This window comes from Arvicola amphibius, chromosome 5 (genome assembly GCF_903992535.2).
Source record: "Arvicola amphibius chromosome 5, mArvAmp1.2, whole genome shotgun sequence".
NCBI classification, from domain to species: Eukaryota; Metazoa; Chordata; class Mammalia; order Rodentia; family Cricetidae; genus Arvicola; species Arvicola amphibius.
In genome coordinates, this window is record NC_052051.1 from 54,431,439 (window position 1) to 54,458,395 (window position 26,957).

General features: G+C 43.5%; 2 protein-coding genes across 5 annotated transcripts in view; one reads left to right on the forward strand and one right to left on the reverse strand.

Moving 5' to 3' along the window:
* Nucleotides 1-22,476, reverse strand: part of Adal (adenosine deaminase like) — a 31,401-nt gene extending 8,925 nt beyond the window's left edge. Inside the window, exons 1-11 of one of the 4 annotated variants that reach the window (XM_038330794.1) lie at nt 22,389-22,476; nt 20,763-20,982; nt 20,420-20,550; nt 19,304-19,364; nt 15,209-15,296; nt 10,174-10,255; nt 7,865-7,991; nt 6,229-6,309; nt 4,546-4,684; nt 2,993-3,093; nt 2,173-2,378 (exon numbers count right to left, since the gene is read on the reverse strand). In XM_038330794.1, coding sequence (XP_038186722.1) covers nt 2,184-2,378; nt 2,993-3,093; nt 4,546-4,684; nt 6,229-6,309; nt 7,865-7,991; nt 10,174-10,255; nt 15,209-15,296; nt 19,304-19,364; nt 20,420-20,550; nt 20,763-20,849 — 1,092 coding nt within the window. In that variant the 5' untranslated portion in view covers nt 20,850-20,982; nt 22,389-22,476 and the 3' untranslated portion in view covers nt 2,173-2,183. Of the gene's footprint in view, nt 1-1,911; nt 2,379-2,992; nt 3,094-4,545; nt 4,685-6,228; nt 6,310-7,864; nt 7,992-8,979; nt 10,100-10,173; nt 10,256-15,208; nt 15,297-19,303; nt 19,365-20,419; nt 20,551-20,762; nt 20,983-22,388 lie in introns of those variants that run through there. The other 3 variants (XM_038330793.1, XM_038330795.1, XM_038330796.1) reach the window with 3 other exon arrangements.
* Nucleotides 22,477-22,777: 301 nt separating this feature from the next.
* Lcmt2 (leucine carboxyl methyltransferase 2) lies at nt 22,778-26,244 on the forward strand. The gene has a single exon (XM_038330790.1). It carries the CDS (start codon nt 22,828-22,830, stop codon nt 24,886-24,888), a length of 2,061 nt encoding a protein of 686 aa, XP_038186718.1. The 5' UTR covers nt 22,778-22,827; the 3' UTR covers nt 24,889-26,244.
* The last annotated feature ends 713 nt before the right edge of the window (nt 26,245-26,957 follow it).

Below are 26,957 nucleotides of genomic sequence, written 5' to 3' on the forward strand. Positions count from 1 at the left end.
TTTTGAGATAGGGTTTTGCTGTAGCTTTGGAGTCTGCCCTGGCACTAGCTCTTCTAGACCAGGCTGGCCTCGAACTCACAGAGATCCTGCCTCTGCCTCCCGAGTGCTGGGATTAAAGGCGTGGGCCACCACTGCTCGGCTTCTGTAACACTTTTAAAGGGTATAAAATACCTACATGGAGGGTGAAGATATAGCTCAGTGGTAAAGTGCTTGCCTAGCATGGGCAAGGTCCTGTATTCAATTCCCCAGCACAGTAAAGGAAAGAAGCCCGTGGTCTGTGCTGCCCAAGGCCATGCTGATGTCCCAAGTCCGGCTGCCAAGGACCATGGTGGCGTCTGCGGTCTGTTACCACCAAGTCCTGTAAATGTCCACAATCTGTGCTGCCGAAGTGTAGCTCTTTACAGCTGACGACTTCTGGCAGAGGTGGGGTAGGAAAGGACTCTGTTTTCTTTAAGGGACTGGCTTATGCTCCAGTGAGTAGTACATGGGCAACAAACTGAACTTGGTATTTTTTTTTTCCTTTTCTTTGGGGGAGGTTAAAAGGGAGGTGGAGTGGACCTAGGAAGACAGGGAGATTAATGGGATCAAGGTACAGTATGTGAAACTCCCAAATAATCAGTAAAAATAAGTTGGTGGGAAAAGGGTGACATTTTATGGATTTTTAAAAAATCTGTATAAACCGGGTGGTGGTGCACACCTTTAATCCCAGCACTTGGGAGGAAGAGGCAGGCAGATCTCTGTGAGTTCGAGGCCAGCCTGGTCTACAGGAGCTAGTTCCGGGACAGGTAGGACTGTTACACAGGGAAACCCTGTCTCAAGAAAAAAAAGGATATAGTTAGAAATGTAAGGTTATAAAACACATCTGTGAACTTGAAAGTTTAAGTACCTCCTTCTACTGTGCACCCTAAAAGAAAGACACACAGAAGTCTCAACCTTAGTAACTGAATTAAGGGTGCCACCAGGCTTCTCTGAGATCAGGGAAAACAGGCATTCTAAGAAGGTGAACAAGTCAAACACTGTTTCAGGGCTTTTAATGCTGTGATAAAACACTATGAGCAAAAGCAACGTGAGGAAGAGGGGTTATTTCTTCTTATAATTTGTAGTCCACCATCCTAGAAAGTGGAGGCAGAAACTGGAGCTGAAGAGTGCTGCCTACTGGCCTGCTCCTTGTCGCTTGCTCAATTTCTTTTCTTATTCCACCCAGAACCACCTGCCTGGGGTGGCATCACCCTCTGTGGGATGGGCCAACCAACTGATTAAGCACGGATTAGGCCATTTTCTCAGTTTAGGGTTCTTCTTCCCAAATGACTAGCTTGTGTCAAGTTAAAAAACAAACAAACAAAAAAACTAACCAGGTCATCTGTTATGTTAAAGATTTTTCTTACCATGAAGAGCCAATCTTAGTTGTCCCTTGTCTTTGGCTAAAGTGATCATGGTATATGTTTATGTAAGCCTATGTATGCCTGTGGGCATGAGGTTATAGGAAATCTAAGAACCCTAGAAGCCACAATGCTACTATCACTGGAAAGATCTTTTCAGTGAGTCCTGGCACCGTGGAAGTCCTGGCAGCTTCCACAATGAAAGCTAAATAGAAGCTGATTTTAAAAGTGAAGATCCAGCCTTATGTCTTTCTCTCACTTTGAGCCAGCAATTCTTTCCTTTTCTTAAACTGAAGGAATTACTTCAGTCCCCTTTATATATTTCTAAAGATATTATGAGAAGGGCAAATCTAGATTCTAGCTTTGTCACTACAGGGTCACCTGACAACAAGGCACCCACACGAATGGCTGTGGTGTGCAATGTGGCCTGGCATCAACTGTCTTGAGGAATAATACCTGAAAGGGTTAGAGGAAGTGGAGAGGGTCTGATTAAAGCTAGCAAAACACAGAAGTCTTCTTGAAGACAAGCAGCTTCATCTCATAAGTTTTATGATCAGTAACCAGAAGGGGGTGCTAATTGAAAAAGTTACTAGTGGATGAGGGATTTAGTTAATGACCCTCCAGTCCTCTGGCAAGCAGCATGGTGGTGAAGCATGCAAGGTCTCAGGGCTCTTAGTCTAGTTGGTGTCAAGACCCCACATAGACTTGGTCCTGGCTTCAAGGGAAGCAGTGGATAGTTCACTGAGTGGATGTGGCAGATCTTGGCTACAAAATATAGTCGGAAGTAGTTCACCTCATCCCAGCTTAAAAGTGGAACACTTTGGGCTTCAGGTGATTCCACCGACTCCTCAGTTCAGATCTGGTGTTGTCAGAAGCGAAGATGTAGCTGATGGATTCATAAGACAGATCCCACACTTGAGATGGGGTCAAATTAAATGTTTCTGCTGCCAGTTGATATTCTTGAGAAAGGTTTGTCGAAAAGACACCCTTGTCATCGGTCTGCCAATAAACAAGAACAGATCAACATAAAGAAGTGCTTTGTAAAAACTAACCTTTTTTTGTTCAGAATCTATTTTCCCATGCTTCTTTCAATAGTCTAAAAAGGAACTTATAAATGCTCATCTGTAACAAACTTGTTTATGCTTAAAAAAAGACCAGAGTACTTTAACCCTAGCTGCATATTACAAACAAAGAAAGAGCTTTTAAAGCATATCTAAGCCCAGGACTCATCCCAGATCAAATAAAGCAGGGCCTATTGGATGGGTACTAGGCACCTGCACTCTTTCTTTCTTTCTTTTTTTCTTTCTTTCTTTCTTTCTTTCTTTTTTTTTTTTTTTTGAGACAGGTATCTCTGTGTAACAGTCTTGGCTATCCTATCCTGAAACTCACTTTGTAGACAAGGCTAGCCTACTTTTTTTTTAACGTCTCACCAGATACTGTTTTACTGCTTCTGAGAACCAAACCCGTTATCACCTGAGCCCTTTGCAGCTTCCCCATCCCCCTCTAGCTCCATTACTGGGCATTTCCTTCAGGAACTCAAGGTAATCAGCAAAATAATAAACATATGACTTCATGTAACAACTGAGTAGGAGTGAGAATAGAATACTTCTTACACAGATCACTGAAGGATGAGCAATGCTGTACCAGAATCCAAAGTGATGCTGGTCATAAGATGGAACTGTCTGGCTTTTGATGTTTGAGGTCAAACAAAGTTCTAGACGAAAGGGGAAAATCCTTCTATTAAAAGCAAGTAAGTGAACTCATTCAGTGAGCACCAGGAAGACTCTCAAAAAAACTCTGCAAACTCTGCTGATTTAATCAGTTTCATTATTCCACAAAATGTACTGTTCATTACATGTAATAGGAAACTGTAGTTCCCGTTTGGGGTGTAGCTTCTCAGAGGAGTGAGTGTCTGTCTCATGGGTAAGCCTCTGCACTGTCCTCCACCATGACATACAAACAGAGATACCTGTTCGCGCTGTGACAGCAGCTGTACCGGGCAAGGAGTTACTGCTCTCTTCACGGTGATGGGAGAAAGACCACAGCCTGTCACACTCCCTCACAGAGCGTCACATCCACTGCTGTTGTTTGGCCTGGAGTTTACTATGTAGACCAGGCTGGCCTTGAACTCACAGAGATCCACCATCCTCTGCCTCCCAAGTGCTGGGATTAAAGGAATGCGCTATCACATCTGGCCTATAACTGATTTTTTTTAAAAGATTTATTTATTTATTATGTATACAACATTCTGCCTCCATGTATGCCAGAGGAGAGTGTCAGATCTCATTATAGATGGTTGTGAGTCACCATGTGGTTGCTGGGAATTAAACTCAGGACCTCTGGAAGAGCAGCCAGTGCTCTTAACTTCTGAGCCATCTCTCCATCCCTGTAATACTTAATTTTTAAGTAAATATTCACATTTCCATAACATTAATTTTATTTTTTTAACATCTATTTAGAGAGGGAGGAAGGGAGGAAGGGAGGGAGGGACGGAAGGACGGAGGGAAGGAGGAACAGAGGGAGAGAGGAATAGGGAGAGAGAATCAGAGGACCCTGTGAGTCACCCAGACAGAACTCAGGTAGGTCATCATGGTTGACAGTATACATCTCCACCTGTGAACCATCTCATTGGACCCATGTGTTAATTTTATTATAATCATCTTCAAAATTCTAAATGACCTTTATTACTTTTGTTTGCTTGCTTATTTTTTTTTTCCAAGATATGGTTTCTCTGTGTAGCTTTGGAACCTGTCCTGGAACTAGCTCTGTAGATCAGGCTGGCTTCAAACTCACAGAGATCCACCTGCCTCTGCCTCCAGAATACTAGGAATTAAAGGCATACGATCTACCACCGTCCAGCCTATGACCTTTATTTCTTAAACAAACAAAACAGTAACAGCAAAAGACTTGGTTCCCAGCACTAGGGATTGTAGCAGTCAGTAAAGATGAACACAGCCAGAGTAAGAGACAGAGAGAGCCCTGTCATCATGAAACTTCAAATAAAAGCTAAAACTTTCAGCACATCAATAAGACCCAGAAAGCACGTACACACTTAATTTGCAAATATCTGCATTTTAGTACAGTACTTTCTCACATAAATCTTGCAATCTGGGGCCTGGAGGAAGCAGGGCAAGAGGGTGGTCTGGGCGACGTGAAGCTGTCTCACCCAGAGGTATCCCGTGTTGCCTCACAAAATCCACAGGACCCGTGGAGCCTCCCTCGGTGGAGTTGAGGAAAGTTCCATGCCCGATTCTGTCAGGAAGCAAATCCAGCAGCATTTGTGTTTCTTTTTTCTTATCTGGAATCTTCAGAAAAGTGATAAGAGGGGATCAATGGCCTCTGCCAGTAACGGAGATATTTTATTCTGCCTTCTGAGTAGTGAATGCCAATGTTTTTAAAAAGCTGAATTACTTAAACCTCCTCAAGCCTCCTCAGCTCTATCAATCTTCTACCACCTAATAATAATCTCATGAAGTATAAGCATAAAGAAGTAAAAACTAGCCAGACTACGGTGGCATAACCCTTTAATCCCAGCACTCAGAAGGCAAAGGCAGGCTAAGCTTTATGAGTTCAAGTCCAGCCTAGTCTACAGAGTAACAGGATGGCCAGGACTATATAGAGAAAACCTGTCTTGAAAAATAAAAAAAAAAGTAAAAGATAAGAAAAATGAATTTCCACAAACAAAACAAACCCTCTTACTTTTGTATATGTGTGTGTACATGTGTTCACATGTATTAGAAAAAAAGTAGAAAAATATATATACCTAATTTAATACCACCTCTTAGCAGGATTTTACAGCCTTTTCCTTGGATACTATAATCCCTAATACTTGAAATTTCTTCCTGTATATAAAACTTTCAGGGCTGGAGAGATGGCTCAGAGGTTAAGAGCATTGCCTGCTCTTCCAAAGGTCCTGAGTTCAATTCCCAGCAACCACATGGTGGCTCACAACCATCTGTAATGGGGTCTGGTGCCCTCTTCTGGCCTGCAGGCAAACACAAAGACAGAATATTGTATACATAATAATAAATAAATATTTAAAAAAATAAAACTTTCAGTCAAAAACAAAATATTTTGAAGACACTTCACAATCTGAGGTGATGGGATAAGGATGAAAATTTAACTCAACTAGATTGCAAGGCCACACACTCCCCTCCGTGTGCTCGCATTTACTTTGACAAGGCTATCTGTGAACAGACACAATTAGGAAAATGTCCAGTTATGTTCTCTTTCTCCTAGATGGACTAGAAGGCAAATTACCAAAATATTTTTAAATAAATTATTTCATATTCAATGCAGCAAATAAGAAATTAAAATACCTAGCAAGTTCTAACCCAAAGCACAGGCCAGAAATAACTGGTCACAATGTAATGGGAACCAAAAAAACTTAAAAACAGTAACATTAAAGCAAATCATGCCTTAACGTTTTAATTAACATTTAAAAATACTTCTAACTCCCCCTTTTAAAATGTTCTTCTAAACAGCACAGTGACATATGCCTACAACCCTAGCACTTGGGGGGGTGGGCAGAAGGATCATCCTCAGCTACAAAGTTAATTCCAGGCCAGTCTGGGTTACATGAGAACCTCTCTCTCAAAAATGAGAGGGGGGGAGAAAGAGAAAGAAAAAAAGAGAAAAGAGAGAGAGAGAGGAAGAGAAAGAGGAAAAAAGAGAGAGAAAGAAGAGAGAGAGAAAGCGAGAGGAAGAAAGAAAGAAAGAAAGAAAGAGAGAAAGAAAACAAAACAAAACAGTTTTTCCCCAAATAAGCCTATTTCTATTAGTTATTTACAAACAACTTTATTTTTAAAATTATAATCTGCCCTTTCCATTCTATGGCAATATTATTTACCTCTGCAAGATGCAATGCCAACTTCAGACCTGCTCTTTTAGCTTCTAAAAGAGGTTCCAAGAAGTCTTTTGCTTGTCCTATCTTGAAGATAAAACAAGGGTGCATGAGAATACCAAGCAAACTGAGGCATCTGGTGTTCTTCCCCATAAGGGATAAAATGATGGCAGATTGGCTTCATCTGAACCTCTTGCTTATAGATAGCCTCTAATGTGCTAGACCCTTTAGTGAATACACCATAGAAAGGCTATTCTTGAGTCTAGTACCAGTGAACTCAGGTCAATAATCAAGTTGGGTATGATGGACCAAAATTTTTATTTCACACAGATATTTAGTATTATGGGGAACTCATTTGATTTAGGAAGCTTTCATGATTAAAACAACAACAACGACACACACACAAGCACACAAATGTGCAACCACACACGAGCGACACTCTTAACACCCTTATCTATCCATCATACATAATGGAATTAACTTCTGGGTACAAAGCCTGTTACTAGTTGTATACTATCTTTAGAAGAATGGTCAGAGTGGTCATATCTAATAATGTCTATAATTTATTTATATATTTATAGATATATAATATATCTATAATGTAATTTTACAGTATTTCTTTCAAGAACCCTTAAGAAATGCTATGCTATACATTCTGCTGATCTAGGCAGAACAGGGCTTCATTAGGTGTCTGCTGGTATGGGGGCCTTGAGTACCAGCCTCAGGGATCAGAACTGGATGCCTATGGCAGGCGAGGATCTGAGGGTAAACAAATTAACTCAAGCATGTTATATCTGCATCTGCTTTATTTTCCATGTTAGGGGAGAAAGGGGGCACAGAAGAGAGGGAGAATAAGGTGAAGAATAAGGAAAAGAAGAAGAATAAGAGAGGTCTCCACGAGGTTTCTAGTTTTTACAGACATAGTTAGAAAATTCCAAAGGCAAAGATACTGATAATATGCATATCAAAATCACAAAAAGGGCAGGTAGAACCTAACAAAACTGTACCCTGGAACAGATGACACCACCCAGGAAAGAGCCAGCATTCAAGGGGAAGTACCTGACACCCCAAACCATTAGTTACTAAACGTCCCTGCATCTTGGGTTCATTCATTCTCCTCATCTAACCTCTTTTGTGATAACCAGTTTTGGGGACACCCAGGTTTGTTTGTTAGCAAGGGTGGGGCATGCTGCCTTCCTGCTCAGTGCCTATCTTCTACAGAAATTCCTATGTGGTCTGTTGGCAGGTAATTCTGGGGCACTGACTCTATGTAAACTTGACTGTGAGAACAAAGAGTGAATGTTATCGCTCTAAGGCCTTGTGGTGTGGAGGACTGAAGCAAGGTCAATCCATTGTCCCTGCAGAGGTTACGCTGCTGAGGTGTTCTGGAAATGAAGGGAAGAATCATGGCTTCACAAGGTTCCCACAGATATGACAGTGACTTTTCCAAAAGACAAGTGTCCCTGCAGCTCTGCAAAATGGGTGCCCCATAAGTTGTACACTTGTGTATGAATCTGTCAGCTATGCATTTACTGCATAGTCTTGTGGGTTCCAACATGCTGGCCCCTAATGTATGATGCTCCAAACTAAGCCTCACCCCACTGACTGATTCTGCACTAAGAGATAAAATAGAATAACTTACAGTAGGGTCTCCACTGAGGTCAAGGCCAAGAACTGTATCCTCAGTAGAGAGGAAGAACTCTTTAGCAAGTTCAACAGTCTCCTTGGCTACCGCTAGGCCACCTCTTCTGTCAATTGCCATCAAATACCTGTAATATAAGAAAAACACGGTTGACACTAACCTGTCAGGAAGTCAGGCATGGGTGTGTGTGTGGCTATGATCAAAGTGTCTGGAAAGTGGAGGCAGGAAGGTCATGTTGGGCTACAAAGTCAGTTTAAGGCCAGTCTGGGATGCATGAGACCTGTCTCAAAAAACAAAACAAAACAAAACAAAACTATCCCCCCAATCTAAAATCAACGAAGCCTGGAGAGGGCTACCTATTATCATATGCCTTTTCCTTATGAACTTCGCCGCTTCATTGACAGTGCTTAGTACAGAGCCACACCAAAAGGATAAAGAACAACTTATAACCACAAAATATCTGAGAATGGATGGGGCTTGAGGTCAGCCTGGGCCACAATAGACCATGAATAGACCTTGTCTCAAACAAAATTAAAAAAACAAAGCAAAAATCAACATCTGAAAAAACTATGATGTATATAAAAAAGACAATTCTAAATATTGCCATAAAAAGTGGCTGGCTACTTAAAATATAGCTTACTCTGGAAGGCAGTGAGTCTAAACACGACACTGTATACACAGAATGAGACATGAATGTCTAAGTAGTATCAGTATCTAGTCTGTTCCAATTTCCAATAATCTCACTTTCTGTTTATCTCTGGGTGTTTTGTTTTTAGTTTTACTCAGGATCTAAATGAAGTCTGCAGTTTTTGTCAGGCACTGTATCTCTTCTCTCGCACGGTGTGCATGGTGTGTGCATTATCATTTTTTTTTGTGTTTTTTCAAGTCAGGGTTTCTCTGTGTAACAGTCCTAGCTGTCTGGAACTCGCTCTTGTAGACCAGGCTGGCTTCAAAACTCCCAGAGATCCGCCTGCCTCAGCCTCCCAAGTGCTGGGATTAAAGGCGTGCGCCATGACCACCGAGCAGTGTGACCATCTGTAAGGGACACAAATACAGGCAGGATATTGGGCATGTGGAGGTCAGAGGGCAATTGGTGTGGGTCCTCAAGCACTTACCTTTTGTTTGAGACAAAGTCTCCCATTGGCCTGGAACATCCCCATGTAGGCCAAGCTAGCTGACCTGTGAACTTCCAGGGATCCGTCTGTCTTCACTTCCTGTCTCACCATCTCTAGGATTACAGTACGAACACCTGGCTTTTTATGGGGTTCTAGGGACTGGGACTCATGTCCTCACACTTGCTAGACAAGTGCTCCTCCAACTGAGCCGTCTCTCGATGCCCTTAAGTCTCTTCTAATCCACTCCTACTCACTTCTCTCCCATTCCCATTTCTATCCTACCTCTTCTCATGTGATTTATTTGTTGTTTGTCCTACAAAGCTTCCCATAGTTTGGGTTCTCGTGATTGTATCCCTATGTTACCATGTCCTCTTGTATTTTCTATCTTAACTGATTAATTCGATCTAGTCTAGAAGCTTAATTAGATCAGATGTAATTTTTTTTGGCGAGAATAAATAGGTGATGAAGCCAGACATCATGGCTCATGCCCATAATCCCAGCACTTGAGAGGCAAAGGCAGGAAGGAGATCAGGTGTTCAAGGTCAACCTTGTCTATACAGAAAGTTCCAGGCCAGTCTGGGCTACCTGACTCTACCACAAAAAGCTGGCTTTGTTCAAAGAACTGGATGTAGAGGTAAATCAACCACAAGGACTCGGGCTTCCCTGGACTTACACTCCAGTCAAAGGGCTTGTATACTCCATGACAATACACACTAATACCAAAGAGGAACACGGGTGAGGAGGGACTTGGGGGCCAGGAACAGACTGGCTGCTCTAAGGAATAAGAGCCAAACTGAGAGCTAAATAACGAGAAGGTGGATGTGTAAGGACATGACGGAAGGCAGAAGTGCCAAAGAGTGCACGGCACTGAGGATAGTCTGAGCCTACCGGAGAGAGAGCAAACAGCCAGACTGTGTGGGACTGTGTGGGTGGCTATAGGAAGTCCACTTCAGCACAGCAGCAATGCGAGGCCATACTCGACTTGAGCAAAAATACTAGAATTTAACTGCCAGATGATGAAATTCGGAATTGTATTCTCATCTTAGCAACAGGGTTCTTGATTCTATTTTTTCTATTTTAGGTAAAAATAGATAATAGTTGATTTTTTAAAAAAAAATCCATCACCTTTATGAGACAGTAAAACATCACATTCTGTTTTTTTTAAAGGGTATTATTAATGCACCATCTTCTTACCTAACATCGATATCTAAGTTTTCTTGTTTGCACTGTTTTATGCCTTCAAGTATAGATTCCACGTAAGTCTTCTTTGTCATTCCTGGAAAGAGTACAGAGCAACACATGTCAAGACATTACCACCTACTTCATCCCTCAGACAGCACCACTCTGTGCTGGGCTAGGGCCCAGCTAAAGGTCAATCATAGCCTTTAGGGAAACTTTTTTTAAAACAATATTTTATCTTGTGTGTGCACATATACATACATGTGTATGAGTACCCAAAGAGGCCAGAAGAGGGTGTCAGATCTCCTGGAGCGGATTACACACTGTGGTAAACCCACCTGATACAGGAGTGATGGAGGAGAGTTATCTGTCTATGTTTCTTTCATTGGTTAATTAATAAAGAAAACTGCCTTGGCCCTTTAAGAGACAGAAAATTAGGTAGGTGGAGTAGACAAAATAGAATTGTGGGAACAAGGAAGTAGAGTTGGGGAGACGCTTCAGGCTCCATGCTTCTCCTCTCCGAGATGGACGCAGGTTAAGATCTCTCCTGGTAAGGCACCCCTCGTGGTGCTATATAAATTACTAAATATGGGTTAAAACAAGATATGAGTATTAGCCAATAAGAGGCTGAAACAATGGGCCAGACAGTGTTTTAAAAAAATACAGTTTCCGTGTAATTATTTCGGGTGTAAAGCTAGCCGGTGGCCGGGTGGCGGGACGCAGCCCCGCCGCTTCCCACTACAGATTGGCGCCCAACGTGGTGACTAAATCCACTTAAAAACCTGAGAGGGCTTTAAATAAAGGAGAGAGAGAGTTTAACACAGCTTTTTGCTATTTGCCTGGACGTGCTGTAGAGAGATTTCCTGCCAAACTGGTCCTCTGAAAGAGCAGAAGGGCTCTTAAATGCTGAGCCATCTCTCTGGCTCCAAGGGGAAACTTAACTATAGCATTCTTTGTCTGTCTATGGACCTGGAGTCTGAACCTAAGACATCATGTGTGCGAGGCAAATGCTCTACCTAAACGATGTGGCCCAGGCTGATCTCACTCTCAGTCCTTGCACGCTCTTCAGAACTCCCCACCATTACAAGTGCTATCTCAACAGGTCATTTCAGCTAAACTGAAAAGGCAACGTCTAAGAAGTGAAAAACCAAAACCAATGTTAGGAATAATAAGTGCTTTATCAAACTGTTCATAAACAATCATAAAAGTAATAAAAGACAGAAAATAAAAAAACAGACCAAATGACAAGCAATACAAGCTTAATTGAAAATTAATCTTTGTCCTCTTTTTCCACATATGTGCTATGGCATGTTCCTTATACAAAAATAATAACTTTTTAACTTAAAAAAAAGTAATTACAAATTCAACGCAATGCCCATCAAAATCCCAACAAAATTCTTCAAAGACCTCGAAAGAACGGTACTCAGCTTCATATGGAAAAGCAAAAAACCCAGGACAGCTAAAAACAATCCTGTACAATAAAAAACTTCTGGAGGCATCACAATCCCTGACTTCAAACTCTACTACAGAGCTACAGTACTGAAAAGAGCCTGATATTGGCATAAGAACAGACAGGAGGACCAATGGAACCTAATAGAAGACCCAGATATTAATCCACACATCTTCAAACACCTGATCTTTGATAAAGAAGCAAAAAAATATCAAGTGGAAAAAAGTAAGCATATTTAACAAGTGGTGCTGGCACAACTGGATATCAACATGTAGAAAAATGAAAACAGACCCATATCTATCACCATGCACAAAACTTAAGTCCAAATGGATCAAAGACCTCAACATAAAGCCAGCCACACTGAATCTTATAGAAGAGAAAGTGGAAAGTACACTTGAACACATTGGCACAGGGAACCACTTCCTAAATAGAACCCCAGTAGCACAGACACTGAGAGAAACAATTAATAAATGGAACCTCCTGAAACTAAAAAGCTTCTGTAAAGCAAAGGACATGGTCAACAAGACAAAATGACAGCCTACAGAATGGGAAAAGATCTTCACTAACCTCACATCAGACAAAGGGCTGATCTCCAAAATATACAAAGAACTCGAGAAATTGGTATCAAAAGAATAAATAATCCAATAAAAAATGGAGTACAGACTTAAACAGAGAACTCTCAACAGAGGAATCTAAAATGGCTGAAAGACACTTAAGGAAATGTTCAACATCCTTAGTCATCAGAGAAATGCAAATCAAAACAACTCTGAGATTCCACCTTACATCTATAAGAATGACCAAGATCAAAAAACACTGATGACAGCTTATGCTGGAGAGGATGTGGGGAAAAGGGAACACTTCTGCATTGCTGGTGGGAACGCAAGCTGGTAAAACCCCTTTGGATGTCAGTGTGGCGATTTCTCAGAAAATTAGGAAACAACCTTCCTCAAGACCCAGTAGTACCACTTTTGGGTATATATCTAAAGGACACTCAATCGTGCCACAAGGACATGTGCTCAACTATGTTCATAGAAGCTTTGTTTGTCATAGCCAGAACCTGGAAGCAACCTAAATGCCCCTCGACCAAAGAATGGATTAGAAAAATGTGGTATATCTACACAATGGAGTACTACACAGCAGAAAAAAATAACGACAGCTTGAATTTTGCAGGAAAATGGATGGAACTAGAAAATATTATTTTGAGTGAGGTAACCCAGACCCAGAAAGACAATTATCACATGTACTCACTCATAGGTGTTTTTAAAACATAAAGCAAAGAAATCCAGCCTACAAACCACAATCCCAGAGAACTTAGACAACAATGTGGACACTAAGAGAGACTTACATAGATCTAATCTACATGGGAAGTAGAAAGTATAAAAAGACAAGATCTCCTGAGTAAATTGGGAGCATGGGGACCTGGGGGGAGGATTGAAGAGGGAGGGGAGAGGTAGGGAGGGGAGCAGAGAAAAATGTAGAGCTCAATAAATATCAATTTAAAAAGTAATTAAGAGCCAGCCATGGTGGTGCTACCTTAATCTGGGGATCCGAGGTAGGAAGATCTGAAGTTTTAGGCCAGCCTGGCCTACAAAGACACTGTTTCAAAATAACCAAATAAATAAATAAAAAGATTTTCTCCCTTAGCAGGATGTTTTTCTTCCATTCTAGAGAGAAAACAAAACAAAAAAAAACCAAAAAAAAAAAAAAAGAACCCAAAAAACAAACCAAAAAACCCCACGTTCCTTTCCCTCAGCCCTGCTCAGGATATGCCTCTCATTCACGGCCTCAGAGATGTCAATCCAAGTTTAGAGTGCTCACATCTTCCCCTGGGGTGCCTTGAAAGACTGTTTCAATATGACAGAAAATTATAAAAAAGAAAAAGTAACCACAATCCCACTACCAACAGATAACTACATTTTATTTACAACTGAACACACATGCGTATATTTAGCAGATGAAACACCACTAGCTTTATAGATTCAGTAATTTAACACAGCATTGGGAGCTTTTTATTTATTTATTTTTTGAGATAGGGTTTTACTATGTTGCTCTGGCTGGTCTGTAACTCCCTATATAGAATGGGCTGGCCACAAACTCACAAAGATCCACCTGCCTCCACCTCCCAAGTGCTGGGATTAAAGGTGTGTACCACCACATCTGGCTGCAAATATATTTTTCTTAGTTTATTTATTCATGTTTTATGTGTATATTCCCACACATGGGCGTGCACATACCACACTGTATAACTTGAAACTGACTCTACAATTTAAAACTGAGATTAAGAATCTCCATTTCCCATTTGACATTTACTTTAACAGCTTCAAATAGTTATTCACTGGCTACACATTTTGGTGTAAGATAACCTATGTCTCTTCAGGTCAATGGGACTCAAGATAATATATAATGTCTCCTGATTACAAAACAAAACAACCTCCTTCTGTCCCTGAGAGTCTGGCCATGTAGGTAAGGGCAGGCAGAGAGTCATTCTTCTCTCACTTCTGCCTTCATAGTGATACAGGTGTGACGCACTATGCCTGGCCAGACAGCTCTTATGGAAGTTTCTACGAAATTACTAAACCACATCCAGCTCAACTCTGTACCCAGAGGGTTGAACACTTTACAACTTGCTCATAACCATTCTATAAGGAGTCAATGAATATCTGACACTTCAGTGACTGCCATAAAATGGCATTCTATGGCAGGAGAGATGGCTCAGCGGTTAAGAGCACTGACTGCTCTTCCAGAGGACCTGGGTTCAACTCCCAGCACCCACATGGCAGCTCACACCTGTCTGTGACTTCAGTTCCAGGGGAACCCAACACCCTCACACAGACATACACACAGGTAAAACACCAAAAAACATAAAATAAAAATAATAAAATTATTTTAAAAATGGCATTCTATTACCACTTAGTGACATTATTTCCCAAGTGCAGGAGTAAGAGCAGCCTCTACTGGAGACAATGCAAAGGTGATGTTCTTTGTGTGAATGTGTGTGTGGCTGCATGATCAAGTGTGTTTGTGTGGATGTGCAGATCTGTGTGGAGGCCAGAGGACAGCCCTAGATATCCTCCTCCTCGGGTGTCACCAACCCTGTTTTCTGAGGCAGACTCTCACTAGCACAGGGCTTACCTGCTGACTGTCTGCACCTGCCTAGGGCTGTGTTAGAAGTGCACTGTGCCCAGCCTTTTTTATGGGTTCTGGATCTTGAACTCAGACCCTCATGCTTGCAGAACAAGAACTTTCCGACTGAGCATCTCCTCATATGCTGTGTCCTTTTCTTGAAGAAAACAAAACCCTAAATGTGATTTCCCCTTCTTTATCAAAGAGTGACCAAGTGGGTTTTCTACTTTTCCTTTAAGAACAACTTATGAACCATGAGCATCACTGTGGCTCAGGAGTAGGTCACTCGGCTGCACAGTGAGGCACTGGACCTGAAACTCAACACCACCACGTATATTTTTTAAATGCCATTTTAAGCATCACTAATGTACACAGAGTTTTTGTTGTTGCTGAGCGACGGAAGCAAACAGGACCCTTGTGTGATCAGAACCCATGGCAACAGGACGGCACATCCACTAAGAAGGAGTTCAACCCTACCAGTGGCACTGTCTCCTCTGGGTGTGCTCCTCAGCTCCAGGTACTTGACACCATCGTCCGCAAATTCCTTAATGACATCCTTTGTGACCTGGTAATAAAAGCAGTGCACACAGTGTTGGCGGTGCTGGAGGAAGGTGCCCAATGCAAGGGCCAAGTGCTACTGTTTTATTTCATTTATTAAATTTGATTGGCAAAGGAAGTAGGGAATGTCTCTCAGGTAGTAGGGATCGCCTACTCTGTCCATCCCTAAGGCAGACATGTCAGTTCAGCAGCAGCTCACATGACCCCGTTCCCATGGGAAAACTAAGTCTGGAGATTAGCCATGCTTCTTCCTTCCTTTTCTTTTTTTAATTTTTGAGACAGGTAGTCTAGGTAAGCCTTGAACTCATTTGATTCTCCTGCCTCTGTCTGCCTAGTGGCAAGTCTGGCTTTCTTTCTCCTTGACTTTCTAGTGTTTATAATGGCAGACAAAACAGAGAAATGAGTCAAAGTCATTAGAGTCCCTCAGTGTTTGCAAGGTGTTGGGAAATGTACAGACAAAGAAGTTAATGGCTCTACTGACGTAACGATTAGACATTACTTGCATGTTAGTTAAGGTCATGGCGTAGGGTTCTTAGCAAGTTATGGAGGAATGCCTTGAATTCTTCACCAAATTCTAGCAGGGCCAACTTTTTCTCTGAGGTACTTTGGAAAATTCCCCTTAGGCAAAGAAAGTGTGTGACAAATAAAGTCAAACTATCTAATACAGTACAAGTCTAGCAATCCAAAAATTGCTGAAGGGACATTCTTCCTTTCTGCCATCAATCCTAAGAAACACCAAATTTAGATGGGGAAAGGGACCAGATTGAAGATCCCACAAATCTGCCCTAGTTGGCCCTTCAGTTGTTAAACTAATCTTAAGCTTCTTTGTGTGCATATGAACATGCAAGGACAGCATCTTAAAAGAACAAGTGTTGGCTGGCTCTGCAGATACCTTACAGGATGGCACTTCGTGAATTCATAACAAAACAACGTCTGCACCCACTTTTTTGCCCTCACAAGAGTCAAGAAGAATTTTTTGTTGTTGTTTGTTTTTTGTTTTTTAAGACAGGGTTTCTCTGTGTAGCCCTGGTTGTCATGGAAATTGTTCTGCCTCTACCTCCCAAGCACTAGGTGAAAGGCAGGTGCCACCACCACCCTGCCCGAAAAGGAATTTTTAATAATAGAATGGGTAGTTCAAATTCACAATACAGGCTAGAAAATCAGACAGGGACTGCCCTGCTCAAGGCAACACTATAGCCTTCAAAATCATGTTACTCACAGACAACACAAGATACATTGTTGCCTCACCAGAGTACGAACCTGGAGCTTCCAGCGCTGTTGGCACTGGACCCTCTGGGGACTACTCTCAAGAACACCAATTTGCTGCCACTGCTCTAACAAAGTACGGCCTCATCGTTGCAGGCTGAGAAACCTGGATCTCAGAACTACAACCAGGAAGGGCCAACCAACCCTATTCCACTGAGACCAATAGAGGAACCAGATGTTCAGAGCAGCTGTGTTAGGGGCTGGCTCTCTCATCTATTCCCATTCTTGTTCCAGACAGAACACAGTCCAATCAGTTAAATCCTGAATGAGAAAGTAAGTATATGGGCTCTGGAAGAGACACTACTCTGCCACTTCCTGTGTGTGACTTTAGGTAAGCTACATTTCATTTCTCTCTTCTCGCTCATTTTTGGTGAAGGATACTGAGAAGTATGCACAGGCACTAAGCAAGCAGGGCTCCAATGAGCTGCAAGCCCAGGCCACTTTTTGTTTTGTTTTGTTTTGAGACAAGGTTTCTCTGTGTAGCTTTGGATCCTATTCTGGAACTGGCTCTGTAGCACCAGGCTGGCCTCCATCTCAGAGATCCATCTGCCTCTGACACTCAAATGCTAGGACTAAAGGCATGGGCCACCAGGTCTGGCCTTTGTAGAGCCTGACTCTTTCACATTATACATAGGTCATCTTGACTAGAGTTTAAGTGAGCCCCATGTCTTGGTTAGGGTTTCTATTGCTGTGATAAAACACCACAACTAAAAGCAATCGGGGAGCTTACTACTCTCAAGTCACACTCCATCACTGACAGAAGTCAAGGCAGGAGCCTGGATGCGGGCAGAAGCTGAAGTAGAAGCCATGGAGGGGTGCTGCCCGCTGGCTTACTTCTTGAGGCTTGCTCAGCAGGGGTACATTGTCCAGAGTGCTAAGCCCTGCCACGTGAATCATTAATCAAAAAACATGCCCAATCGACTTCCTACAGACCAATCTTATGGAGGCATTTTATCAACTAAGAGTCCCTCTTTTAGTCAGGTGTGGTGGTACACATCTTTACTCCCAGAACTCAGAAAGCAGAAGCAGGCGGATCTCTGTGAGGTCAATGCCAGCCTGGTCTACAAAGTGAGTTCCAGGACTGTCACTGCTGTTACACAGAGAAACCCTGTCTTGAAAAACAAGCAAGTAAAGAACAAACAAGATCCCCTCTTTTCAGGCATATCTATATGGCTCACGGTCATCACTTGGTGCTCACGCCAGTGGCACTAAACCAAATGCACAGAATCTTTGTCTCTTCTGAGAACTTTCCAGAAGCTTTCATTCTGAAACAAGGTGACGGTGAAGATAGCATTACTCGACCAATGGTGCAATAAAGCTCATTATTTGCCCTGCAATATCCACAATAAAGTACGACCTGAGTCCTCGTGGTAGACACTGCTAGCAATGTTCCCTGTTATCTGCTGAGCAGCTAATGAGATGACATCCTTTTAGATGCCTAAAATCCCTGTGCATGTCTCCCAACAGACAGTTTACCCTATTATATAAATCCATCTACTGGCAGGACTCCTCCAACCTCCCATAAACCCCCCAGAAGCAGGGATTTTATCTGTTGTCTCTTCCTATTTCCCAAGTATATATATATATTTGGTATAGTGCCTAGAATATTGGGGGTACACAGTCAATGCTTCCTGAACCAAATTATTAAAGCCAACTCTTCTCTAAAAGGTAATCAATACAATTAGCACACTTATTACAAAAAGGAAGAAACCGACTAGTTCAAAGTTTTAATTCTCCAGAACCCAGACTGCATTTTTTAATTTGTCTTTGCTTTCTTTCTTTTTTGTATTGCCATGCAGGTATGTTAGAGATTTCAAACCCAGGGTCTCTTTCATACTAGGCAAGTCCTCTACTACTGAACTACTCATCTCTTCATTTTTTCCCTTTTATTTTGTGTGTGAGACAGAAAGTAGGAAGGAGGTGTCAGTCTTGCTATGCAGTCCAGGCTGGCCCTGAATCTGTGATCCTCTTGAGAGTTGCAGTATAAGCATGTGTCACATTTTCCTTAATGACCTGGGCAGGGTGGTGAACACCTGTAATCCCAGCACTTGAAAATGGAGACAGGAAGACTAGGAGTTAGGAGTGTCAGGGCAGCCTCAACTACAGAGAATGTGTGAGGCTAGCCTGGGCTATGTGGGAAAAAAAGCAAAGAGAGGAATGAATAATAGCGTAATCCCATCTAAGGTCGAATACTATTTTTGAAGGTTTATTTTTATTTTATGTGTACAAATGTTTTTCCTGCTTGTATGTCTGTGCACCATGTGTATGCAGTGCCACAGGGGCCAGAAAAAGAAGTCAGTGAAGTTACAGAGGGTTGTGAGGCACAGCGTAGGTGCTGGGAATCAAACCTGGGTCCTCTGGAAGAGCAGCCAGTGCTCTTAGTCACTGAGCCGTCTCTCCGGCTACCATGTTTCTTGTGACATGCCACACATGGAAGCAGGATCAGGCGTTCCTGTCATTATTATTCCCTACCCAAAAGAAGATGCGGATCTCGGTTCTTCCCACGTCTTCCTTTTCCTCTTCCTCGTCTCTTTAACAATAGCAGACTTCAGGCTAGCTTAGGCCAATGTCTTACAATGATTTTAAAAAGAGTTGTCATTACAAAAAATTTAAAAATCAATGGAAAAAGAAACTGAGAAGGAAAAAAGAAAACATTTTCATTGGGTCCTAATGAAAGCAAAAGGTCATATGTAATGAGAGACATTCATTGCTTCAAAATTCAACATTCTAAACCCTTCCGTGTCTCACCATCAGAATATCCTCAGCACTAGTAGTAAGCTGGTGGATAACTTGGAACATCTGGAAACATCTACAAACGAACAGAATGTTTTAATACACTTTAGTCAACAAAAATTTGTTACTCAAGAAAAACTCCCTAAGTGGAATCAATTAGTAAATTTTAGGTTAATAGTAAGTATATATTTAGGTTTACAAAGAACCACAGGATAATCTTTTCAAAAGTTGCAATAATCTAGAAAATCTACTTAATAGCTAAAAATAAGATATTATTTATTTATATTTTAAAGTATGAAATAATTCCATTCTCTAATCCCCAGCAAAAGCAAATAGGGAAAAATCCACATCCCATTATTTTCAAATCTAAGAAGCAACTCAATATAATATAATTTTTTGTTTGGATTTTGTTTTTCAAGACAGGGATTCTCTGTAGTTTTGGAGCTTATCCTGGAACTTGCTCTGTAGACCAGGCTGGCCTTGAACTCACAGAAATCCACCTGCCTCTGCCTCCCGAGTGCTGGGATTAAAGTAATGCACCACCATCACCTGGTATCAATATAGTATAATTTCACAAACATAAATTATTACAAATACTATCAGTAGGGGCTGGAGAGATGGTTCAGCAGTTAATAGCACTGCCTGTTCTTCCAAAGGTCCTGAGTTCAATTCCCAGCAACCATATGGTGGCTCACAACCATCTATAATGAGATCTGGTACCCTCTTTTGGCTTGCAGGGGTATGTGCAGGCAGAACACTATACATAATAAATAAATTAATCTTTAAAAAAAACAAATACTATCAGTAGTCTGACAGTTGGAAAAATGTTGTATGTTAGGTTATATTTTTCATGCCAGATGTCTTTTTACTTTTTTATTTTAGGTTTTTCAAGACAGGGTTTCTCTGTGTAACAGCCCTGGCTGTTCTGGAACTTGCTCTGTAGACCACCAGGCTGACCTTGAACTCACAGAGGTCCACCTGCCTCTGCCTCCTGAATGCTGGGATTAAAGGCGTGCACCACTACTGCCCAGTCAGATATCTATTTATTTAAGTATCAAGATATGATTCTTATCTATTTCAATCTCAAAATACTGACAGACAAAGAAATTCCTACAATCTCCCCAAACTTACTCTTCTAAAGTTCTTTTCTTTCCCTTGTCAATCATGGTCATGTGATCATGAACTTTAAGATGTGGCTTCTTGGCTATCAGTTTCTTCATGGTACTGGAACTAATGGAGCCATTCAAGTGGGCATGAAGCTCCTAAAACAAGAGAATGCAATCAGTAAAACCATACCAAGGATCTACTAGATTCCTAGTCCCACACCACGCCCTGGTTGTTTGTAGTTTGCCCCAGGCAGACTACTTGATTTAGCTATACCCTCTCTACAAATTCTACCCACAAAACTTACTTTTCTTTTGTGGAAAACAACATAAGAGTATTTTTACAACAAGAATCTGCTGTTAATTCTTACCACTTTTGGCAATTCCACATAAAAATCTGTCTTCCGTAGACACTGCTGTCCTGCCTCCATCCTTTCAGGAGGAGGCAAAGATTTCATTCCCTCTGACTCTGGCTTGGACGATACAACATAGTCAAGTCAGCACTTCTGAGGTCCTGGCCTTTCTTCGATGGCTTTACTTACACGTACTTCAGTAAGACTTGCTTGTGTGTAGCTTTGAGTTGAATTTCACCTGTATTCACAAATGCAAATAATTTCAAATGTTAACACAGAAACAAAGAAACACCACTGCTATTTCCTTTCACAGACTGCCCCGCCCCCGCCCCACTACACACACACACACACACACACACACACACACACACACACACACACACACGGCTAATCTTAGGTGTTTCTGCAGTGGAGGAATGACTAGTAAAGCTATGAACAAAACATAAGAAAATGAATTAAAACTCTGAGTTAGTCAAAGGTCAGGGCGTCACTGACCTGTTTGTCTGTACATGCCTTTAACTTCGTGTTTACTGGGTAATGTCAGGTTAACACACACATGTAGCACTTATGGATTTGCTTTCCTAAGGAAACACTATTTCACAATCATGCACCAACACTTTCCTTAAATGGGCTGGGACTGACCTGGACCGTATTTGGGCCCAGACCCTGGCTCCAGATGGAGGCTTGAACTCACTGTCTCCTGTCCTCTGGGTGGACTAGAGGCCTCCAGTAATAGATCTTGCACTCCCTGAGTCATTCTGCCAGAAAAACTGCTCCTGAGACCCTAATGAGCTCCTGAGCACCAGAACTTGACATTTTTTCATCAGCTGGTCTCAAAAACTCCTCCTCATAGCTGCTACTGACCACTGCTCTGAATCAACCATTCTTAAGATCATCCTCATCTCCTTTCCTAATCCAGCCAGACACAAAATCAATAAATGCGTTCTTACTGGTAACTCCTAGGTATCCAATGCAGGAATTTCATTTTAAATCCCAACCTGAGTTGCGCTCTCCCCCCCCCCCCATCTCTCTCAGATTTATTTATTTCAAAGATTCATTATGTAAGTGTTCTGTCTGCTTGTATGCCTGCACACCAGAAGAGGGCACCAGATCCCATTATAAATGCTTGTGTGTCACCCTGTAGTTTCTGGGAACTGAACCCAGGACCTCTGGAAAAACATCCAGTGCTCTTAACCTCTGAGTCATATGCCCAGCCCCCTGCGTTGCTCTCTTTAAAAAGGGGGATGGAGGACTCAACATGCCACCAGGAATAATTACATCTCTTTCACAGCTATTTTCAGCAGACATACTCAACACCACAGAATCACAGAATTCTGGAAGTGGAGGAGAGTGCCATTTTATAGCTGAAGAGAGGGTGAATACTTTATTCACTATAGGCCTGGCATAGAGCCAATAGCATGTATGTGTGCAGGGGGTTAAATTACCGGTAATTATCTGTAAAGGTCTTCTTCACTTTCCATCTGGCCTAATTTAAGATTTAAATGACTTCTCCTTGCAATGAGAACATTCAGTAAAGGAGAAACGGTTACTTTTTGCGGGTGGGAGGGCTCGTAATAGGGTTTCTCTGCATAGCCCCGGCTGTCCTAGAACTTGCTCTGTAGACCAGGGTGACCTCGAACTCACAGAGATCCGCCTGCCTCTGCCTCCTGAGTGCTGGGATTACAGGAGGCGCCACTACCTCCAGGAAAGAAATTATGACTTTCGCGCAAGGAACAGTCTATTCTTGCCTGCTAAAAATCCGCGGTGCCAGTCCTTCGCAGGAAGTCGGGTCGTCGGCCCCCGATTCGATTGAAAATGTTCTCAAATACGAGGACCTACAGGACTTTTTCCCTTCACGCCGAAATGTCTGTAGAAAAGTGGTTACGAGCTCCCCACACTCTAGCTGTCATCTGAGCAGAGGGCGCTTTCGCGGGAAAACGTAATTCGGAAAAAAAATCAAATGGTCTCTCGCGGTTTTTGGCAAAGCGCGCTCTGCTCGGAAGTGACGCACACTGCACCCGGAAGCGAACGACACCAGCGCAGTGAGTGTTTCGTGTGGAGTGCTGTGGAGCGTCTTCGGGTCATGGGCCCGCGAAGCCGCGAGCGCCGGGCGGGAACCGTGCAGAGCACCAACGACAGCAGCGCCCTCAGCAAGCGATCGCTGGCCGCACACGGATACGTGCGCGACGCCTTCGCGGCGCTGCTGGTCCCGGGACCTGTGCGGCGCACGCCGCTGATCCACCGCGGCTATTACGTGCGCGCCCGCGCCGTGCGTCACTGCGTGCGCGCCTTCCTCCAGCGCACTGGCGCGCTCCCGGACCCGACCCGGGCGCAGATTCTGTCTTTGGGTGCAGGTTCCGACTCGCTGTACTTTCGCCTGAAGGCTGCGGGCCTCCTGGCCCGGACTGCTGTTTGGGAGGTGGACTTCCCAGACGTGTCCCGGCGCAAGGCGGAGAGGATCAGGGAGATCCCGGAGCTGTGCTCGCTGACCGGCCCTTTCCAGCTCGGGGACTCGTCCTCCGCTCTGTGCTTCGAGAGCTCCGACTACCGCATCCTGGGCGCGGACCTGCGTGAGCTCCCGCAGTTAGGCGAGACCCTGGACTGCGCGGGCCTGGACGCCACCGCACCCACGCTGCTCCTGGCCGAGGCGGTGCTCACCTACCTGGAGCCCGCCGAAGCCGCGGCCCTCATCGCCTGGGCCGCCCAGCGTTTCCCCGACGCCCTTTTCGTAATCTATGAGCAGATGAAGCCGCGAGACGCCTTTGGGCAAATTATGCTGCAGCACTTTCGGCGACTGCACTCTCCCCTGCACGGCCTGGAGCTCTTTCCCGACGTGGAGGCCCAGGTACGGCGCTTTCTTCAAGCTGGCTGGACTGCCTGCAACGCCCTGGACCTGAACGAGTTCTACCGCCGTCTTCTCCCCACCGACGAGCGTCGGCGGGTCGAGACGCTCGAGCCCTTTGATGAGTTTGAGGAGTGGCATCTGAAGTGTGCCCACTATTTCATCCTGGCAGCATCTAGGGGAGACACGCTATCGGGAACTCCGGTGTTGCCACCCCCAGAGGCATCTTTTTGGGTAGATCCTGTTTTGCCTTCAGGTTTTCTTTCTGCCAGACCAGTCACTAGTGACCAGCACTCCAGCCTGAAGAGATATGGCCACGCCTCTGTCCTCTTGAGCCCTGGCATTATTTTCAGTGCAGGAGGCTTTGGGGAAGAAGAGGGGAGGAGACACTGCCGAGTGAGCACGTTTCACTTGCTCTGGAGATCCCGTGACTCTGAATGGAAAGGCAGCCAAATAAGTACTTTGGGGACTGGAGGCCAGTGGGATGGACGCCTTTATCACACCATGACAAGGCTTTCAGATACTCAGGTTCTGGTTCTTGGAGGGAGACTGTCCCCAGTTACTCCAGCTTCCGGGGCTCTCCAACTTGAATTATACAGAAGTGAGCCTAATTGCCCCGAGAGTCAGACTGTAACAGTAACAGAGGCTGCCATGGAAGAAGGTCCCATGTTGTCATGTTGGCGGCATTCAACAACGGAAGTATACTACCAGAATCAAAGATACTTACTTGTGTATGGTGGCCGAAGTGTGGTGGAACCTGTACTAAGTGACTGTCGTTTCCTACATATAGAGACAATGGCTTGGGTCCGAATCCCAGTAGAAGGGGCAGCTCCCGAAGGTCGGCATTCCCATAGTGCCTGCGGTTGGCAAGGAGGAGCGCTTATCGCCGGAGGTCTTGGGGCTTCTGAAGAACCACTGAGCTCTGTACTGTTTCTTAGACCAAAGTCCTCTGGATTCCTCTGGGAATCAATAGACATCCAGCCCCCCATTACCCCAAGATACTCTCACACGGCTCATGTATTTCATGGGAAGCTGCTTCTGGTTGGAGGGGTCTGGATTCATTCCTCCTCTGTTCCTGGAGTGACTGTTATCGACTTGAGTACCGGGTTGAGCTCTGAGTATCCGCTCGACACGACATCTGTGCCCTGGCCGGTCATGCTGCACAGCCACTGCAGTGCCCTCCTCCCCGAAGAGCAGCAGATCCTGCTGACGGGAGGGGGAGGCAACTGCTTTTCCTTCGGCACTTATTTCAACCCCCACACAGTGGCATTAGATCTTTCTTCCTTAAGTACAGGCCAATAAAGACTGACTCCTGGTAGATTCAGGACCCAAGAATGAATATGATGTAAATATTGCCACACACCCCAACACACACCTTTCTTACCACACTATTGAATGTGAAAACAAGTGTTAAATACCAACGATAAGATAGTACAGAAATCAAACAGTTAAAAGGAGTGTCCATGCATCCTAGGGGTCTCAGCATCATGCACCCAGTTTATTGGGTTTCTACCGATTTAAATCTTAGCCGTTTACAACAACAACAACCCTTAGCCTAAGTAAGAAATTTCCTAAACCGGGTCAGGGGCCTAGATTATATTTTGGAGAAAGTTTCACACAGATCCTTGGTAAGAATACAAGACAATATAGATCAGGAATACAGTATTGACCTGTTGCTTTGTGTGTAAAATAGGAAATGAGCACTGTAGTTTAAAGACTTAGTTTGAACACAAGACTGGCCTTAACAATGAAAAGTACAACTTTAAAATCGTGCTTTTCATCACTTTTTTTGCTAATATTTTGCAAGTGCTAATAAACCAGACATTTAATTCCTTATTCAGTTTTGTACCCGGTATAATAAATGTCCCAGGTCTTACTCCGCCTCTCACTGCCAGCCATCACTGTTCTGAGCCTGCAAGCAGCTTAGATTGACAGACGGCATCAGCCAGCTCTCTTCTAGTTTCTGGTTGAGAGAGAGCAGAAAGTGAGCCATAGTAGTTGTGGCTCTTCCTCTGCCAGTCTGCACATTGACGCGGTGGTGCTTTCTGTTGTGGTCATAGCTGCTGTCACGTCACCTGCACAGGAAGGCAGACACTGATGCTGCATTGCTTCAGGTTAAAGGAATTGTTCCTTTTCCTTAACCTCTTCAGACCTAGGAGCTGTGCTGGCTCTTTGTCAGAGCCAAGCTGCCTTATCCAGTGTAGTGTGCTAGTTACTTTCCTTCCTTTTGCAGTAAAGAAACACCGTGAACAAGGCAGCTTGCAGAAGGAAAGGTTTACTTGAGTTTTCTGGTTCCGGAGATAAGCATCCATCCCAGTGTGGTGTCTGGATGCAGGGATGCTGAGAAAGCACATCCTCTACCATCAGCGCAGAGCACAACCTGCAAATAGGGAGCGGCCCTAAGGCCTCAGACAGTCCCCGTTGCCACCTCACCCATCCCACCCCATGCCATATTTCCTTTAGCAGAGACACACCCCATAAACACCCCAAGTAGCGCCACCATCTAAGGACCAAGTGTTCAAATTAATTAGTCTATTGTCATTCAAACTATCACAAGTAGTAATTAGCAACTTGTGACAATCTAAAACCATTAAATATCGGGACTGTCGTGTACCTTATGATCTGCAGTCATTAAACTCCCCTCAGTTATGCCTTAAATGATGGGTAAGTCTGTTTCTATTGAGTTTTGGAGAAATTAACAGTATTTCTTAAAGTTTGAGACTTAATCTGTCATGTATGTAACACGAGCTTCATAACTAGGAGGTAATGTCTTTATAGAACTGTTAGACCAGTGTGATCCTGGATATGGTAGTGTCTTAAGATTCTGCAAGTGTCCAACTTAGTCTTAATGTCTTAGTGAACTCTGGGACATGGAGTCCCTTTTCTCCAAATGTGTTTTGTTGACTTTGCACATAAAAGGGATGTGAAGGGTAGTTATTGTAAAACTGAGCATGGTTGTAATTTAACATAAATTTTATGCTACACTAACATGAGACTTTCTCATCCACCTCTCTGGAAAAGTCTTTGGTTATGGCCAGGCACGAGTCTTGGAATACAGGGCTGCATCTGGCAAGGCCCTCAGTGGGCCAAGTACTAGATGATTGACAGCAGCGTGATTGGAGCGCTAAGTTTACCACGGCTACCTCCAGCGTTCGGGAGCAAGTCAAAGGAGAATGTTATGAGATTAGTGTCCTCAGCTGTGTGGGAGATAGTACCAGAGCCCCGGCTATAAACCCACTTCATTCGGCTGGTATGTCATCATCAATCACTGCAATCTCATTACTGTGGGTGTAAACAGGTATGGGGAGATCAAGAGCATGCCGGTGTGTGCCAGGACCAAAGCAGTGCAGCAGGGCCTAGTCTCCTGAACA

What these genes read in the sequence shown, in the direction of transcription:
- Lcmt2 (XM_038330790.1), top strand. Translation starts at nt 22,828, where the DNA reads ATGGGCCCGCGAAGCCGCGAGCGCCGGGCGGGAACCGTGCAGAGCACC.